Source organism: Talpa occidentalis, unplaced genomic scaffold (genome assembly GCF_014898055.3).
Source record: "Talpa occidentalis isolate TD23 unplaced genomic scaffold, MPIMG_talOcc4v2.1 talOcc4.9, whole genome shotgun sequence".
Classification (NCBI taxonomy): domain Eukaryota; kingdom Metazoa; phylum Chordata; class Mammalia; order Eulipotyphla; family Talpidae; genus Talpa; species Talpa occidentalis.
Window position 1 is genome coordinate 56,914,684 of NW_023605305.1, and position 20,395 is coordinate 56,935,078.

At 36.7% G+C, this 20,395-nt stretch overlaps 2 protein-coding genes across 5 annotated transcripts in view; one reads left to right on the forward strand and one right to left on the reverse strand.

The window, feature by feature from the left end:
- The window catches only part of PDE4B (phosphodiesterase 4B), a 582,343-nt gene that overhangs the window by 451,117 nt on the left and 110,831 nt on the right, over nucleotides 1-20,395 (reverse strand). The window lies entirely within an intron of this gene.
- Nucleotides 10,759-11,446, forward strand: LOC119235077 (60S ribosomal protein L15-like). Its single transcript, XM_037498122.2, is given in 2 exon segments — nucleotides 10,759-11,109; nucleotides 11,112-11,446. Coding segments are annotated over 2 exon segments (609 nt in total). The 5' UTR covers nucleotides 10,759-10,799; the 3' UTR covers nucleotides 11,411-11,446.

Sequence of the window (20,395 nt, forward strand, 5' to 3'; positions counted from 1 at the left end):
CTTTTTCTGTCTTGTCCATAAGATCTAAGTCCAGATTTAAAAAGCAATTTATGAATGCCAGATGTCAGGCACTTCTGAGGTACTGAGTATTAGGATTTTTATATTGAAGATATAGATAAGAAATGTTTGCAATATATGCAGTTAAATGGTGCCTAGTTTCTCTCAAGATCAAATAAGAAGTAAAACACAGAAAAAAAAATTAACTCAGCTACCTGCAACTTAGAAAAAAAAGTCTAAGCTTAATTCTAAGTTAACTCATCCAGTCATATAAATCTTACAATGGCAACTGCTTCCAGAATTGTCTATAATTATCTTATTCCCACTTATGTCACATTCTAGAAACAGGCCAGTAATATTCAATTTCACCAAGAAGCATATGTAGAGATATGCCACTTTTAGAGTAATTATATTTAACTGAAGGGAACTTTTAAATTGCAGCTTCAGAAAATATATATCTTTATCCTTAAAAAATTTGGAAGAATGATGTTTGGATACAAAACTTCTAATTTGAAAATGTAAGAAAAAAACATACTCTTGAAAAAATGTATCTTCTTTCAAAATCTACTGATTTAAAAATAACCCAACAAAGTGATTAAATGCATGTATTTTCTTATGGACTTTTAGCCTTATTTTTCAGATGAAGAAATTCAAGCTTAGATTTGTAATGAACATGCCCTGAGACAGATGGTGACTGTCCCTAAGAGTATTATTCCTCCATTGTCTCTTCTCTTCACGATCCCTCATTGTACCCCAAGGTCTTCAGAATAAGTCTGTTAGTCCTTAGTAAGACAGACAAGGTATTTTAAGAAATGGCCTCCACCTAAATCTCCAGTCTCATCTTTCCTTTCCCCCTCATCCAGATGCATCATAGAAATCTAAAAGTTGCTCCAATAATCCATATACTTTCAAAAACCTACATGCATATTAATATAATATCCACTGCCTGGAACCCCTTCCTCATCTTCCTTATCTGCCATAAGCTACCATGTTTCCTTCTAGATACCTCACATTTTCCTGAGGATATCAATGTCTTTTCTCTAAGCCTTCTTGAACATACTTTGTGTGTTTCACATATGATTCCATCTCCATGTATTGTATTATATGCATTGCTATGTTACACACACACAAGTAGTCAGATAGCTAGATAAAAAATATCATCTATCATGATGATAGATACATAGGTAGATGGTGATAGATACATAGGTAGATGATAGATACATAGGTAGATGGTGAGACAGATGATTGATAGAGAATATATATTCTTTATATATAGATAGATACATTATATTTAATAGAGATAGAGACAGAGATAGAGATAGAGATTAGAAACAGAGATAGAGATAGAGATGATAGAGATAGAGACAGACTCACTATAAGTTCTTTGAGAGCAGGAACTTGTTATTCTGCCTCTAATCTCAGTATTTTGCAAATGCTTGAAGTGGAGTACATCTTCACTTATTTATTCACAAATATTTGCAGAGCACATACCAAGTGCTACCACAGTGATAAGCTTAGAAATAGGAAATCAAATGAACTTGACCCCTGACTTATAGAACATACACTCTGATAAATAGATATATGCTGAATTAAACATTGCTTGTTATGGTCTTGTTTAAATATTCCCACTCATGAGGCCCCATGCATGCTTGAGCCTTGAATGTCCAATCTTCTCCTCCATGTTTACATATATTTAATTTGCCCTTCAAAATTCAACCTCTATTCCATGCACCTAAACTGTGTGACTGGGCCCATTCATAATGACCTCAATAAGAATAAAACTCACTACCATCAAACAACTTCCTCAAACAATTCATCCTTCTGGCTCCTTGACTTCTGCCAACAGAAATAGCCTCCTCTCTGTGAACCAGGTACAATACCCCTGAAGCACTTTTGTCTATCCCACCCATGCTTACATCTCACTAGCTGTCAAATCCTCCCACTTCTTCCTCTGCAATAGCACAGAAATTAGTTCCTTCCTTTTTGTTACCAGTGCACATACCTCTGTTTAGCCCATTACTACTTTTTACCAGTCTATTGCTATAGCTAACGGCCCTCTTCCCATTTTAATTCACTCCAAGTTAAGCTTCAGGAGCATAATTCTTTTTCTCTATAGTTCCTAAATTCCTAATATTTCCTCACTCCTTCAAGGAGAAGGCTCAGACTTTTACCTTGACCCTGTTCTACTTATTTTAATCTTTGTTATATATACACTATACTTAGGGTAAACTGGAAGATGAGCTATGTCACAAATATGGACTTAGCCAATGTCATCACTCCTGCTGTTTCCTATCTGCCCATCTCCACTATTATTAAATTCAACCACAAACATGGGTCCACATTTTTCACAAGGCCTTTTTTTTTAATCATTCCCTCATACTTCCTCCCCATGGAAAACAGAGACTTCTTCTCCCTAGAAGCTGCATGGCACTTCATAGAGAATTATGATGCAAGATATTTTGTCCTATGTCTTAATGGTTCGTGTATTTATTATACCAATTCAATTAGATTTGAGGCCACTGAGAGCTATCCTATGCAGTTTAGAGTAATTCTGTTTTCCCTTTTGCACCTTTTTTCATATCTGAATAAAAAACTGGATAAATACTAGATCACAACTCTATAATCACTTGTTTCTATTTCAATTTCCTATACAACACCCTATATGTTGATAGACCATATTGTAGTGTTTTTTTTGTGCCTAGAGTATTGTCAGTACTCAGTAAATGTGTCATGGATTAATGGATTAACACAATACCTTGAAAACATAGTTTTAGCACATCAGCTAGAATTAATCATCTACTTCACTTTTAGTATAGTCTTAATTTTTCCCACTGATTTTTCACGGTGCAAAATTCATCTCCATGACTACATTAAAATGAAAGATTAGGTTGATTTAGTCTTCCTAATTAGATAATGCATTCTTTGAAGAAAGATATTGGTATACCCTTCACTATTACCCTTTGTTAGTATAGTTCAGAAAATACAATGCTTATCAATAAATGTTCATTAGCTGCTTGATAGGTTAATTATTTGATTAAGATATAAAACAGAGAACAATCCAAAATGGAATTTTTCATAGGTAATAACAAGCTGAAAGATTTATTTCTTAATTTTAATCAACTGATTAAAATGTTTACAGGTTACATTGAAGCTATTTTTTAAAGTAAAATAAACCCTAGAAATAATCTAGACCAGAAATTAATCTTGAGGGGAAGTGGGAGGATAGGCTCCTGAGAAGCTATTGACATTTGGGTCCATTCTAAGCAAAAAATACATTTTCAAACATCCACATACCATCTGAAGTCATTCAAGGCTTCTAATAAGGTCATCTGTGACTGCAGGTTAAGACATGGATGGCGCTGGAAGGGATCATGCTCAGCGAAATAAGACAGAAAGAAAAAGAAAAATACCGGATGGTCTCACTCATAGCAGGAATTTAGAAAACTAAATAAGGGACCAGGAAAAAGACTAACTATAATAAATAAAAAATCAAAATCAACAAGCAACTATAAACCAGAGACACACAACAGGGGGCTGGGGGGAGAGGAAGGATTAGGGTCAAAATAAAGGGGGTGCAATTGCATGGGGAATATAACCAAAATGAAAATGCATACATTGTGCAAAAATGAAAAATGATGTAAGAATTACATAAAATAAAATATATTTTTAAAAAAGAACCCTTCTTTAACCCTCATATTAAATGAAGAAAGCTCAGGTTCAAGCTCAGCTAGGTTACTTGCCCAAAATCATACAGGCATCTCACCCCCAGACTCCTGCTCTTCCTACTACACTAAATGTTAAAATACTTAACACTTTAAACTATAAATGCAATGTTGTTATTTAAATACTGTTAAATAATTTGCATCCTAGCATATTCAAGAGATCCTACATCTGTGTTCTCTTCCATTTACAAAATTTCTGAGAAACCCAAAGAAAACTCAACTCAGTTCTTCCAAAATCCTAGATATTTACTCTTGCAACAAATACTGGATTCGATTCAACAAGCTGATATTAATAAGTTTTTATGTGTTGAACTCTGCGCTAGGTGCTAAAAGTACAGAGATAAATAACGCACAAACAAGGAACAAAGCTAGCCACTTCATCTATCCTTGGAGATAGAAAGTGTCTAATTTAGGGCCTCCCCAGTGGCACAGCAGTTGAGCGCTGGGTTGCGAAGCTGCCCACAGCCCCTGCAGCACCAGTTCGATCCCTGCTGGTGGTGAGAATCCCACATGGCGCGCAGACCAATCCTGCCGCCCGCTGCTCCCCTCAGCAGTGTACTTCAGTCTTTCTGCCTGTTCTGCTCCCGCTCTGGCTCTGGTGAATTCTCTCACCCTCCCGCGCTTCTAACTGTACCCAGTGCTTGTATAAATAAATAAATAAATCTTTTTTAAAAAAAAAAAGTGTCTAATTTATCCAGCGCCCAATATCCAGCACCTGGTTACTAATGAGCACTCCTTAGGTATTTATTTAAAACTGTGGAATATAGAAAATATAGAGAAGCCAATGTTCACATAAAGACAGCTTGAAATCTGACTATAGAACTGAAACATCCAGAAATACGAGGTGTGAGGGAAGGATAAGAACAAAGAGGTAAGGAAGCACAGTGGATTAGGGTGCTGGATCAGGAGTGATTAGGTGGTGGGTACACTATGGGGGTCACACCTGATGGCAGGGATGCTCTTTTTATCTCAATTTAAATAATTAATTCATTCATTTAAGAGGTAGCAGCTTATATATTGTAGAACCTTTTTTTCAGTTATTTCTATTGTCCCAAAATGAATCATCATTCTGTTGCTTTGTTTTTTAGTATTGTTAATGATTATTATAATATTGAAAAAATACTAAAGACAAACCAACTAAATGTAAGAGGTTATAATGAAAGTGTAACTATTCGCAAAAAACTCCTGATAAATTTTCAATTTTCTAAGAAAATCATTCTTTTTAAAATCCAATTAGGTATTATTTTGTGCATCATGTTTAAAAAGTACAACTACATTTTTTTCCTTAAACTTTCATTCTTTTGGCTCCATTTTTTTTAAAGATTTATTTATTTATTTCTACAAGCACTGGGTACAGTCAGAAGCATGGGAGGGTGAGAGGATTCACCAGAGCTAGAGCAGGGAGCAGAGCAGGCAGACGGACTGAAGTACACTGCTGAGGGGAGCAGCAGGCGGCAGGAGAGGTCTGCGCACCATGTGGGATCCTCGCCCAGCAGCCCGGGATCGAACCGGCGCTTCAGAGGCTGCAGGCAGCTTCGCAGCCCAGCGCTCAACCACTGCGCCACCAGGGGAGGCCCGGTTCAATTATTTTAAAGTATTCCACCTTGAACGTAGCTTCTTGGTTTACTGTATATTAATTTTTAGGACTTCACATTCATTTGCTTCAATTACAACTCTCCTTATTTCCCATACTTATATTTAAATAATCCTAATCTACTTTGCTAAGGGACAATACAACTAACTAAACTATTAATACTTATTAACATAGTTTTAAGGACAAGGCTAGATTTTGCAGTTTAGTTATCTATTAACCTTGATAATCATATTTTATTCATTAATTTATACATATACCACCTTCATTTTGCTTATTGATTTTATTTTTTCTACATTTAAAATCACAGAAAAAATATTCATCTAACAAATGAACTCAGACTTGCTCTTAGAAAACTAAAGGTAAAAAGCTTATGGAATTAGAGATTTCATCTTCAGCTGTCACAGTCATTTCCAAATCCTAATACATAAACTTAGTATCTTACATATGTCTACTGCAGAAATCTCTAGTTATAACTAATACCCAAAATAAATTATTTCCCCAGTACAACTTTTTTAAGTTCATCATCTAATACAATGAAATTATACAAAGTGTTTATTACCTTCAAGGTCTTTTTGGTTCCATAAAAACCTTTATTTGCACTTGACTTTTTTAAGCAATAGAAGCCCAAGGGCTTATAAATCAGTAGGAGTGATAACATTAGAAGAACTTTCCCCAATGTGCAAAGAGAACAAGAATTCTTTACTATTTTTCTTACTAAAGGAAAAAGAAAGTAAAGAAATGCAATTAGAGTAACCCACTATTATAAAATCATCTCCAAGAGCTAGGTGAATCATGAGCACTATCTACTTCTGTAACAAAGATATTGGAAAAAAAGTTGCAACAATCTAAAGAAGAAAGAATCAGTGCAGCCAAAATGAAAATTGGATGAACAAAATTATTCTAAGTCACCTTATTAAATCCTGAAAATATGTTTCTGCTGTCATTTTTGTTTCCACATAATATCTATTGTCATCCCTCCACAATCAAGAGGGGATTAAATTTTTTGTCATTATATACAATTTGTTTTACAATCTAGAACACAAAACAGCAGAAATATTAGTGAAATGCCTTACCTATTTCAAAAACCAATGTCAATTCGTACGCATTTTAAATACAATTACATACAGAGACTTTGCTGGCTAGAGGTAAATTTCTAGTTTGAACAGGAAAGGAAATCGAGAAGGAAAAAACCCCATCCAGGGCCTCCCCGGTGGCGTAGCGGTTGAGTGCTGGGTTGCGAAGCTGCCTGCAGCCTCTGCGGCGCCGGTTCGATCCCGGGCTGCTCCCCGGCCACCGGAGGAGGGTCCCACATGGCGCGCAGACCTCTCCTGCCGCCCACTGCTCCCCTCAGCAGTGTATTTCGTCAGTCTGCCTGCTCTGCTCCCCGCTCTGGCTCTGGTGAATTCTCTCACCCTCCCGCGCTTCTGACTGTACCCAGTGCATGTATAAACAAAAACGAACAAACAAACAAATAAATAAATAAATAAATAAAAACATGCCTCTATTAAAAAAAAAAAAAACCATCCAACTGACTATGTATACTTCATCCAGTAGACACTGAAAAGCATGTATTTCATTTTTCTGGTGATGTTTTATATCCAAAGGGTTAAAAAGATCCCACAAAGACACTACATTAGAAGCAAGTAAAGCAAAATCATTGCCCAAGAAAGCTGTCCATCAGCTTTTACTTACACTGTGGTCCTCGGAGTACTGCAGCAGCTAGCAATATATGAGCCAGCAACTTCATTCCTATGAACTAGGTTTGAGAAATACTATTTCAGGAGTTGTCCATTTACATGTGATTTGTGCATTGCCCTTTGTGTAAATGGGCACTTTATTTTGTTCATTAAAAAGAACTGCACATTATTTTGTTCTTTATATATGTATGTCAAGGATAGCTATCACTATGGTAGAAAAGTATCCAATGAATATTTATGGCAAGTGAACTCTTTAATATTATGAACAAATTCTACTCAAAGAATGGTAGAAATTTAAAAAAAAAGATGCATTCTTCCTATGTATACTGAGTATCTTCTTTTAGAATCAGCATGTCTTTACTGTTTCCAGCTCCATGAACATGCTAAACAAAACAAAGGTCATCTTATAAAGCAGAGAGAGAGAAAAAAGGAAAGGTTGATCAAGTATACCCCCATTACTTCCATCAAATCCTATACTCTCTACCACAAGTAAGCTTTTAAGAGAAAAATAATCTTTCAGGTAGTAATAGAAATAATCTTTCAGATAATGATGGAGATAGAGATGGAAATGGAGATGTAGATATAGGTAGAGTAATACAGATAGACAGAAAAGAGTTGAGAACAAAACCTGTAAGAGAAAGGTGTAAGCATTCAGGTTATTCCATGATAGCACATAATGCTAGAGCAATAAGAAGTCTTAATGGTCACCTGCTCCAACCACTTCACTCACACCTGAGACACATGAGTCCAGGAGAGGTTGACTAGTAGAAATCTGACTGGCTACTAAGCAACAAAGTGAAGCCTCTGAGAGCCACCCACCTATCAAATGTAGTCAGTATTGCCTGGGGAAAATAACTACTCAGCAATATCAGAGGATTACCAGAACCAGCAAATTGCCTAACAGAGTCAGGCTGACCAGGTAAAGGACATCATATCTGGACATTGGGACATGGTTAAGGGCAGAGCTGAGTTGAAGACTGACCTATCTAAGTGGGGTGCACTACTTGGCTCAAGTGAATTTTTCCTTGTGATATTACAGATCTGCTGTTACTGGATTTTCAAGAAAAATCAGATACCCAGATTATTAGTGGAAATTCCCTGATATTTAATTGTTGGAAACTAATTCAAGTTTTTAACTCCCAGACAGATTGAACATATCTGCAGCCCAGACAATGCCCGCGAATTGCTAGCTCATGACCCCTTCTCTACAGCAGACCAAATGCCCTCAGAAAGCAATTTCTAAATGTGGTCAAACTGGTCAAATGTGGTGTCTCTAGTGGCTTCATTAAGATAACCAACACCAATGGATTCAGTCAGGGAGATTTTCAGTGAAACCTCTTTAAGATGGTTGGTGCGATTTGCCTTCATTTTCCCTTGCTCAGCTTTCCTTGAGGGCCACCTAATTAGGCCTTACCTCTCTAGGCTGACAGACAATCCACTTCACAGCTTTATCTTTTCTTTAGATTTGCTGAGACTGAGTTTTGGGAATTAAGGTTTTTCTGAGTCAAGATCCTACTATTTAGGGAAAAAAAAATTTCAGCACTCCTGCCTGAAATGTACTTGCATTAAACACCATGAGGGAAGGAAAGTTGTCATGTTTTCTTCAGGAACAGTGAAGCTTGTGAACAACCAGGGTGGAAGAAAGAAGCTATGGTGTTTATGCTAAAACTATTAAGATTTTAGGATTGACAGAAGTGAAAGGTACATGGCAAAGCAAAGAAGGACTCAACATTAGAGATGTAGGTAGGTATGAATTAAAAAGTCCAAGTAGTTCAGACTTGATTTCAGGCAATGGGCAATCAGCAACATTGTTTACAAGATAGTAAGGAAGTCATTCAGTCAGTCAGAACAGGCATCAGGAAGAGGAGCCTGGTCAGATAAACTGATGGTGTAAAATGGAGGCTTAGCCCCATAACAAGAATACTGCTGAAATGAGATACGCAGAAGTGGTGAGCACTTGAACAAGTACAGACACAGTAAGAGCAATGAGGAAGGATGGAAGGATGAGACAAAAAGGTGGTTATTCACGCTGCTGGCTACTTTAAGAATTACCTGTGGAAAAAAAAAAAAAAAAGTACAGATGCACAGCAAAAAAAAAAAAAGACAAATTCTGCAGAAAAGGAAGCAAGAATTGTAGATACACATCAGAAAAAATGCTCTGCTTCATTAGTTATTAGGAAAATGCACGTGAAAATCAATATGAGATACCACTTTTATATTCTCCAAAGTGAAAATCAAAATCAAATTCTTCACAAAATAAGTGAAAACACATTTATTAATATGTTGACACAAATTCTGATTTTCTGATACATGGTGGTAGAAGCAAACTCATATGAAGCAAACTCAAACCACTATGATGAAAAGTTTTGGCATCATCTTGCAAAGTTGAAAATGTAAGTGTGAATATACAGTATGGTAATTCCATGCCTGGGTATATGCCCTAGGGAAGGTATTTAACATGTGCACCTGGCAAACAATAATTGTAAATATCCATCCACAGGAGGGTGAATAAATAAATTGTTTATTTAGTGAAATATTTCACTAACAAATGGGCCACAGCAGTTGGCACCAGCATGGATGAATCTCAAAATCATAATGGAGAATTTTAAAAGGCAAGAAAACATATTGTATACAGTATAACAACTTTACATATGTTAAACAAAAGAAATTTGACCATTTATTGTTTAAGAAGGCACCTATGTATTATAAAAGTATAATGAAATGCAAGGGAAAGAAAAATATAACATTCAGAATAGAAATTACTCTTGATGGGAGGGAGATGGAAATGATAGGCCACAAGTAAACAGACTTCAGCTCTAGTGGTTATTTCCTGGTGGTTTTGAATGAGGCGATAGCTAAACAAAGTTATTTTCTTGTATTTATACCTTATTTTATATTTTAAATGTATTCATTCTTCAATATCCATGAAATTCTCACCGTAAAAAACACACTTACACCCCAACATACTCAGTGATGGGTTTTCAGGACTGGCATTTTAAAAGGTTCCACAGATGACTTTCAAATATGCCAGGAATGAGAACCACTGGACTGGGAAGGCAAAACTGGCAGGCTATCAACAGCTTTAGGTTGTGGGATAGTGAGTGTAAAATGACACTCGATTTTGAGCTGCTGTTTCAAGAAAGAGAAACGGGTACCACTAAATAAGGAATTTAGTAGGATAACTGGATTAGGAAGAACGATGAGTAAGATAGATTTAAGATACAAAAACAAAGACAACTTGTTGAAAGTAACTGGGTATAACAGTTCATTTTTTTCAGTTAATTTTTACCAAAATGACAACTTTAATCTGTCTAAAGAAGAGGTCTGGGGCCCTCTCTGGTGGCACAGGGGTTAAAGGCTCAGCACTATCAAGCTAGTTCCAGGTCATTGTGGCAGAGTTCTAGCCCCTGCCAGAGCTAACCCACATGGTGCAGCAGACCTCCTGTCTCACCCACTGCTCCCCTCAGCAGTGTATTTCAATAGACCCAACTGTTCTGCTCCCCATTCTGTCTCTGGTGAATCCTCTCACACACACACACCCTGCTCATCACACCTCTGACCTACACCCTGCTCTTTTATGCCTAAATAAAAAGAAAGTAAATCTTCAAAAAAAATAAATAAAAATGGAGGCTGGAGAAAATAGGTAAGAGGTAGCTTCTATTCCCAAGAACTAGCATATAGAATCTATGCTATGTTCTAGAAAAAAAAATGGCAAAAGAATTTGTTAAATTGTTTTAAGGTAAAGGGCTCTTTCCTTTCCATCTGGCAGCAGCCATCAGATAAGCCAAAATGGGCGCTTACAAATACATCCAGGAACTATGGAGGAAGAAGCAGTCCGATGTGATGCGCTTTATTTTCAGGGTGCGCTGCTGGCTGTATGGCCAGCTGTCAGCCCTCCACAGGGCACCCCGCCCCACCAGGCAGGATAAAGCGAGAAAACTGGGATACAAAGCCAAGCAAGGTTATGTCATATATCGGATTCTTGTGCACCGTGGTGGCCGCAAACGTCCAATTCCAAAGGGTGCAACCTATGGCAAGCCTGTCCACCATGGTGTTAATCAGCTGAAGTTTTCTAGAAGCCTTCAATCTGTTGCTGAAGAGCTGGACGCCACTGTGGAGCTCTGAGAGTCCTGAATTCTTACTGGGTTGGTGAAGATTCCACGTACAAATTTTTTGAGTTTATCCTCATCGATCCATTCCATAAAGCTATCAGAAGAAACCCTGACACCCAATGGATCACTAAACCAGTCCACAAGCACAGGGAGATGCGGGGGCTAACATCCGCAGGCCGCAAGAGCCGTGGTCTTGGAAAGGGCCACAAGTTCCACCACACTATTGGTGGTTCTCGCCGTGCAGCTTGGAGAAGGCGCAATACTCTCCAGCTCCACCGTTACCGCTAATAAGTAATGTTTGTAAAATTCTTACCTAATAAACAATTTAGAACAGTTAAAAAATTGTTTTAAAATTAGAGCTTTTTAGTAAATCACAGCAGGATTAGAACCTCCCTCCTCTGATCTTTCTACCAAGGGTTATCCTTGTACTTATCTGCATTGGAAGGGACGGTCGTTGCTATGGCAATTACTCTCCTACAAATTTAAGTTAGAATAAAAAAGCTGCTGTTTATAAATGACACATTCCTTGACGCTTTCCTGGGGCAGCATGAGATGCATTCTCTTTGCCTGACCAAGCTGTGTTGAGGTTGGAGTTGTCACTGGAGTCCAAGGACTCATCTCCTGCCCTATACTTATCTCTTAGCAGATTCACAAAAGCTAGAAGGTTTGCAAATTATTGTCAGGGTACATGAAATTCTTTATTAAGCTTCCAAGGAGCTAAATGGATTATGAGGTTCTGGGGAAAGAACTTTCCCCCAGCTAGAGATCTCCATGCATCACTACTAAGCCTGCCATACAGAGGTATCAGGTAGTGAATACAAGTAAATCAGTACAGATTTCCTTTTTCCAACTCCACTTACACTGCTCTTTTCTGAGAACTAAAAGTGGATGAGTGAGAAAGCATCACTGCTGTTATTTCACTTAGCATACTGGAACTATCACTGACAGTCGATATTCTATATGCATTATTGTTTATTATTCCCACTTTGTAGATAAAGAAAATAGAAATTAAAGAGCTAGATTTATTTCTCCATGATCTCACTGTTCTCAAGGAATAAAGACTGAGTTAAAACCTAAATCCAAGGGGTTAAAAAATTATTTTAAACAGCCCTACTTAAAACCTGTGTTCTTACTCTGCCTCTAGATGCCTACTTACAGTGATTTGTTTGCCCCTAGTGATTATTTTTTATGCTGATATACACTTTTGATCACATACAATCTAATCTCATAAGTAGGAAAGCAATGCTTTAATGAATCTGATCATATTTTACTTTAACCATAAAATAAGAATACTAGAGTTTCCAAAAGTGCCTATCTAACTTACTACATCTGAAGTTCCACTTTCTTTCTGAAGCAATTTTACTGAGATTAGTTTCAATCATTCAAGGAGACTAATGTAGTTCCTCAAGATAGAATTCATTCTTCATTTTCTTCCATGTCTCTGAGAAAACAGAGAACTAGTCTACCAAAATATACTGCAGGCAGAAAACTGTGCTATCACTCAAATATGGGACCTTGGCTGTACTCCCACCCCCAATTGTATTTCAGAATATAAAAGACAGATATCCCTTCTATCTTTTAAACTTTGATCAAATCTGAAATATTTAATTTTTGCCCCTTGGTTTCACTGAAGTATCTGACAGCAAAGATCTTTTATAAACAAATCTTTTTTTTTTTTTAAATGACGTATCACTATTTTACATCCTTTTTTTTTTTTTTTTTCTCTCACAATATAGGATTCTCCCCTCAGGTGTAGTCACCATAGTTTTCCCACCACCAAAGCTCCTCTCCTCCTGAATACCTCAGATCTATGGCCAACTTTCAAGAGTCCATTTTAAAGTTTGTCTTTCTCTGATCCTTTGTTTGGTTTCTCTATATGCCACTTATAAAGGAAACCACCCTCTAACTAAATCTTACAGTCATGTTTCCTAATCAGTCTCTTGCTATGGTTGACACCCCCAATCTTCCCTCTAAATTCTTTTCCTTGACTTCTCTGAAACTTCACATTTCTAATCTTTTTCTACTTCTGGGATCATTCTTAAGCTAGCTTCTTTAATTGTCACAACAAATCTCTCCTGAAATTTATAGAATAATTAAAAACAAAATAAAATACAAGAGAAAACGTAGATGTTTATTAGAGCTATGGATATTAGTGCGTACCTAAGACTAATACCAACAGCAAAATCATTCAGAATGGACTTTGTGGACTAATCAAATCACAGCTCTGGCATACCTACTACATTTGTGACCTTCAATCATTCAGTCACCAAATATTGAGAGGTACAATGAACCAAGCACAGTAACAGGTGCTGAATAAGCAGTGGCGAAAAAAAGGAAATTAGGTTCCCTGTAGTAAATGGTGTTAATGTCTGTCAGATATCTAAATTTCCCTTTCTGTGGTATTGGGGGTATATATACCTACCCTTTTGTACTTAGGAGTGGTCATGGGATTCACTTTGCCCAATGAAACATCAACAGAAGTTCAAACCCATCATGTGTCTTTTCCTTCTACTGTGACAACTGACAATTTCCCAGATGAAGGTTATTCTGTGAAAGTGAAATCTAGCAGTAGCATAACAACATTCAACCCACAAAGAACATGTTGTGAGTTTAAAAACAAACTATGTTTATTACGGAAGCCACTGAAACATTGGAGTGTTTTATTATTGCATAATAGCCTAGTCTATTTTGACCAATACTATCCCTGACTTCACTGAGCTTATAGTCCAGAGGTAGGGACAGACGTTAAGAAAACATGCAACAAATACACAACTCGAGATTTCAATTTCTTTATCTGTATAATAGCATCTACCTCATAGGTTTATTAAGGGGAATTTTAAAAGTATGCAAAATTCTTAGCTTTTACACAAATGAGTATTAAGCACCTATTATATAACAAGTTCTTAGTTAAGAAAAACATGGTTCTGGCCTTTGATAATTCCCCAATATTTATAGGGAATACACACAAGCCAAGAAACTACAATTCTGTACATATGCTCCTGAGAACTTAAGACAGGAAAAGAATGTCCTGGAAACTAAGTTCATTCAAGGAAAAGTAGAATGCTTCCCTAAAGAAAGAGACTATCTCAGAAATATAAGGGAAAAAGAAATAGCATGAGAAACAAAGTAAAAACAAAAAGATTACAACACTCTACAAAAATTACAAGTCATCTAATAAAGTTTAAGAATAGGGTGATACATATAGGAAAGATCCAAAACACTTATTGGTGGAAAGCATTTGGGCAGAGTCGGAAGATGGGAGTGCTGAGTGTGTCAATCTTAGAATTTTATTTTATGACACAGGAAGCAATTGAAGAATTTTAAGCAAGGATATAATCACAGTCAGATTTGCATTCGAGAAACATTTCCCAGAAGGTAGTGCTGAGGGTGGAAGAGGTAAGAGTATAGAGCAGCATAGAGCTATGACGAGAGCAGACTCAGTGGCAGGGTCACTTAAGTCATGAGGCTAGCGATGTTTTCTGGTAAATAAAGCAAAAGAGGTCTTATATTTTTATCTGACAAAAGAAATCTTTTTTAAAAAAAAAAAAAGATTTATTTATACATACAAGCACTGGGTACATACAGTCAGAAGCGCGGGAGGGTGAGAGAATTCACCAGAGCCAGCACGGAGAGCAGAGCAGGCAGAAGGACTGAAGTACACTGCTGAGGGGAGCAGCGGGAAGCAGGAGAGGTCTGCACGCCATGTGGGACCCTCCTCAGGTGGCCAGGGAGCAGCCGGGGATCAGCTGGGGATCGAACTGGCGCTGCAGAGGCTGCAGGCAGCTTCGCAACCCAGCGCTCAACCGCTGCGCCACCAGGGAGGCCCAAAAAGAAATCTTACAAGTTTATCTACAAAACATTTCCCTGGGGTTTTAATCTTTTAAGGATGACAGTACTATGTGGAGTCTCATGCAAATCAAGTAACACAACAAAAATCACCTTCAGCTATAGTTTGCAGAAGACATTTTTATAAAACATATTATAGCAAAATTGTAAATTATTTCTATTTGTTGTTGAAAATACAAGGAAGACTAAATATGAGAAGACAAAGAATAACTATACTACCAAAAGTATAACTATTATTTATTTTAGTATATATTCTTCTCTGCTTCTTTGCTCATTCATGTAAGTACAAATTCAATGTAATTCTCTATTTAAAGCAAATTTATATATATATTGTGGCCAACATGTCAGTGAGAGTTAAAAATCACAAAAAGAGGCTAGAGTTTGACAAATCACAGCTGAAAAAAAATTAAACCAATTCATGTGCTCATCCCAATGAGTTAAGACTCCTCAAAACCACATACATTCTGACACACACATACATAGCTGACATTAGTCAATTATTAGAACTATATTTTTAGTCACACCAAATATTTCATAAGGCTTAGTCCTTTTGTTTAAAAATTTCAACCTTAAACTGAATTTAAAGCTCTTCTATTCCCCCTTCACCATGGAAAGCTAGATTGTTGTAAAAGTTGTGAAAGAAATGTGAGGCACCCTTACACCCACTTCCTTCCTCCCAAAGGCTAACCCTCTGAAGACAGTAAGATACAAGGTGTAAAACACTCTTAATTTAACTGGAAGAGACTGAAATCCTCTCCCTGACTACTTCCTGGTTATTGCTTTTCTGACTAGTAACAACACACCAGCTGAAGCTACCTTCCATATTGCAGGCATCTTGATAATGCCTTTCACTGGGACTCTTCCCAAACACTGAACTCCCCCAAAGACAGTTATCTCTGTGACTATAAAGAACCTTTGTTCTCAGGTTGGACTTCAGCTGCAAATGCAGAAAGCAAAACAATCTCACTTGATATTTATTTTGTGCATATGTTTATAAATGTTTTTCTTTTGTTACAAAATTATTTTTAATTATAATTTTATCAAAATGCTTTTTACAAAATGTATTTCATTGAGAGAAGCAGTTTACAAACTGGAATTAAATCACATGTGTTATTTTATCTTGCTTTTACCTAATTTATGCTAGATGATATGCACTTTCCCAATTCACTAAATGCTCTTCAAAAAATGCTTTTTAGAGTTCTAATCATAAGGAATACAACATTCTTATATTAGACATTAAGTCAACTGCCATTTTTCCCATTATAAATAATGCTTTAACAATTTTGCTTACCTATGTTTGTGAAAAATCTTTTATTACTACCTTAGACTTTATTCTAAAAAATGGAATTATGTATATTTTATGGTTACTGATACAAATTGATTATTTGTCTTTTTTTTTAAAAATTATACTAATTTAAATTTCTATCCACAGTTGAAAAGATCCTTTTACTACAAACTTTTCAATACTGACTATCTTTCTGCAACAATTGGCTTGCTATATTCGGTGTAATGAAGTATCATTCAGCAATGAAAACTAATAAACTATTGATGCTTTCTATAAAATGGATGAATCTCAAAGGCATGATGAATGAGAGAAGCCAGACACAAAAGAATATATGCTGTATGATTCCAGTTACACAAAATTCTGGGAAATGCCACCTAAAACCAGACAACACAAAGAAGATGAATGGTTCTCTTTACCTCAGAATGGCATGGGAGTGAAGGTGATTATGATGGTGGTTACACAATGAAATACATTTATCAAAACTCATCAAACTGTATCCTTTAAATGGTGCAACTTAATGTGTGTAAATTACAGTTCAATAAAGTTCATTGAAAAGCTTTTTTAAAAAATTGGTAACAGAAAAACGGTACCCTCTTGATTTAAGTTTCATCCCTTTGATTACTATGGAGAATATATTTTCTCCATAGTGAATGAATATACTTTCAAGTGTTTATTAGCTGTCAGGGTTTGGAAAATTAGTCACACTTTCTACTATATTCCATACCACCACCCCCGTCTCTCCTTTCTCTCTCCCTGCATTCACATAGAAACATACACACACTCTCTCTCTCTCTCTCTCTCTCTCTTGCTGTACACTAATAAGGACCTAAAAATTGAAGCAGGAACCACACTCACCAAAATAATAATAATAATAATAACTTTCTTAATATTCAGGCTGACCAGAAAAGAATATCAACTTTAGATAACAATTGGACATACCAAGTTCTTCCAACATTGTTACTATAAGGAACAAAGGAGCATCCAAAGGAAACGAAGAAAAAGCTAAATCAACATGCATGTGTATGTGCTGTTTTTCTCACCATTTCAAAATCAGATAACTAAATCATCCCCACTTAGGACAGAGTGGGAATAAGAAAATTGGTCAAGGTTTTACTCTAGCTGAAGTCTCCCTATAAAGAAAAATGAGGCAGGGCCTCCCCTGGTGCAGCGGTTGAGCGCTGGGCTGCAAGTCTGCCCCGCAGCCTCTGCAGCGCCAGTTGGTTCCCTGGCCGCCGGCGAGGGTCCCACCAAAAAAAAAAAAAAAAAAAGGAAAAATGAGGCAGGGGAATAGGGCCCCTTTGTTACATAAGTCATGTATAAATGTTATGTCATTAATTGCTTTTATGTCCTTGGCCTACTTTTCTTTGAGGGAATTAGTATTTTTATTATTGACATACAAGTGCATTTTATTTAATAAGGAATATCTTTGTCATATGCATATCATCAAATGTTTTTCTCACTTTAATAACTTACAATTTTAACTTACAATTTTATTGAGCAAAATTCAATTACAAATTTGGTGTCTCAATGGACTTTTTTTCAAAAAGCGGCTTTTTAAATAAACTTAAATTTACAGAAATTTTACTTAAACCAAATTATAGAATTTAAATGAGTGTGATTTGTTGCACATAAACAATAGTTCAATAAAGTTGCTTTTAAAAATTGCACAAGTGGGGCCTCCCTGGTGGCTCAAGGGGTTAAGCACTGCACTATAAAGCAATCCTCAGCCTCTGCAGTACGAGATCGATCCCTGGCCAGCCAGGGAGCAACCCACATGGTGCAGCAGACCTCTTCTGACTTGCCGCTGCTTCCCTCAGCAGTGTACTTGGGTCAATCTGCCTGTTCTATTCCCCACTCTGTTTCTGGTGAATCCTCTCACCCCTGGCATCTCTGGCCTGTACCCCAGCTCTTGTATGCATAAATAAATAAATCTTTAAAAAAAATTGCACAAGGTGTACAACAAACCCATTACTTAAAGGACTATATATTAATCTCATCTTTTAACAATTGATTTCATTTCTTAAATGTCTTTTGTAATGTATTGTCTACATCATATACACACAATATATATGCACATACAAATGATTTTACAGTATACCTTAAATAAATTTAGTGTAAGGATAGGGGAGTAAAAAGATTTAAAGACTACTAATCTCACAAACTAAAGGGGGAAAGTGATGACATGTCTCTTGAGCTGCTTCAATCAACTAAGCCTCAAGCAAGGCTTTGGCAAGCAGGGTTCTTTAGTCAATTCAAGATTGAATTTGCTGTTAAGTGCCTGGTATGCCCCAGTACTTCTGTTCACCCGGTTCTCTCCTCTGGGTATTGCCCATATGCATAAATAAATAAATCTTTAAAAAAAGATTTTTTTGCGTTGTTTCAAACCTTGCCTAAGGCTCAAACATACCCACAGTTTCTAATATCTCTGGGATGCTGAAAACTAACAAATTTATATCCAAAACTTTCACTGATTTTCCTTTGTCGCAACCATAACTGCCTATCAGAAACACTATTTTCCAAAATTCTCTCCCAATTCAAACTCAATATTTTAATCATATATTTGCCCAAAATAATTCCCTTTAATATTCTTGTATTACAAAGGGGTAAGGGTGTGTCTGTGTTTGGGGGTGGGGGAAAAGATGGAGGAGTCTAAAGTTTTCTTTGATTTTGATTTTTTTCCTCCTCTTTTTACTTTAAAATCGATAATTCCTACCAATTTTTCCTTCAGTTCTCAATTGACTATGATATGAGTCTTTGAAACCACCGAGGACCCTCTTCTTAAAAAAAAAAAAAAAAAAACTAGTACAAATTTTTCATACAGTTTTCACATAATTTCCATGGACCTTTCCCCCCAAACCAAAAAAAAAAAAAAAAAAAAAAAAACAACCAACCATGGATCTCTACATTGTTTGCTCTTTATCTGGTTTCTCTGACATAGCTCTTTCTTGGCAGTTCCAAAACCATTTCCAAGTACTTTCCAGATAGTGGGCATCTCATATTATACACATATCTCAACTTGGGATATCAAAATTCAACACATCATATCCCCATCCAAAATTGCTCCTTTTTCTTGCTCCATATTTCAGTGGCTGGCAATACTATCACCCCAACTAATTAAAATAGTAACTTAAATATTAATGTTGAGTTCTTTCTCCTGCTCACATCCCTCACATCTAAAAGGTAAGTATAGTGACCTGACATAATTGGCAATATAGACAGCATCTTTTGCCACAAAGTTAAATGTATTTCTAACTGCTACCCCATCAAATACATTCAAGTCACTTCAAAGTGAATATAAAATGAGTGACTCATTCCTTTTAAGTTTGGTAGCCAATACTCCAAACCCTCAATACCTATTATTGATTCCCTCAATAGCATACTAACTCCCTCCCTGCTCCCAAATTCCTTCCAGGTCTAATTCTCTCCCGCAGTGTTTTAAGAGGGATTTGCCTCTTTCCTCACCTACAGAAACTCAAGTGCCCTAAGTCTTGCTATTCCTCAGGGAGCTTTTCCATGGCTGGCTGGATCTTTCAGAAAGCATCTAATGGTTTAATAAAAAATGAAGAGGCTAGAGAAGGTTTAAGGTTTCACACTGTCTCCCAAGTTCCTCCACTGTTATTGTTTGTATTTTCCTGGAGAACTTTAGAATAAAACTTCCCAACCAGTATGTCTCTATATATCCTTTTGTACAGAGGATGACATATTTACCCCCTTGGTCTCTAGGCTAGCCATGTGGTTCCTAGAACCAAGAACAGCTTCCCTATATTTCAGTATTCCCTACAAATAGGACCACTTCCAAACTGTGCCCAAAAATGAAGGGGGAAAAAATGAGAGGCACTGCAAACACCAAAAGGTATTCAAGAGTCTAAAAGCAACGAATTTGCATCACAGCATTTTATTTTACTAATGCCACCAACACATAGTTAAAACCAAAATGATTATGGCCAATTGTATTCAGAAGGAATCTGTCAACACTGAATGGAGGTAGGGGGAGCAGCAGGTGAGAAATGCTGCCTCTAAGCAGTCATAAGCAACTCAGATGTAGCAGGGCAGAGAGGAGTGAGGTGGGATAACTGAATCTTACTAAAAAGAGGACCTGGGAACTAGACAAGGAAATCTCTGAGCAGAAGCTGAAAGCCAAG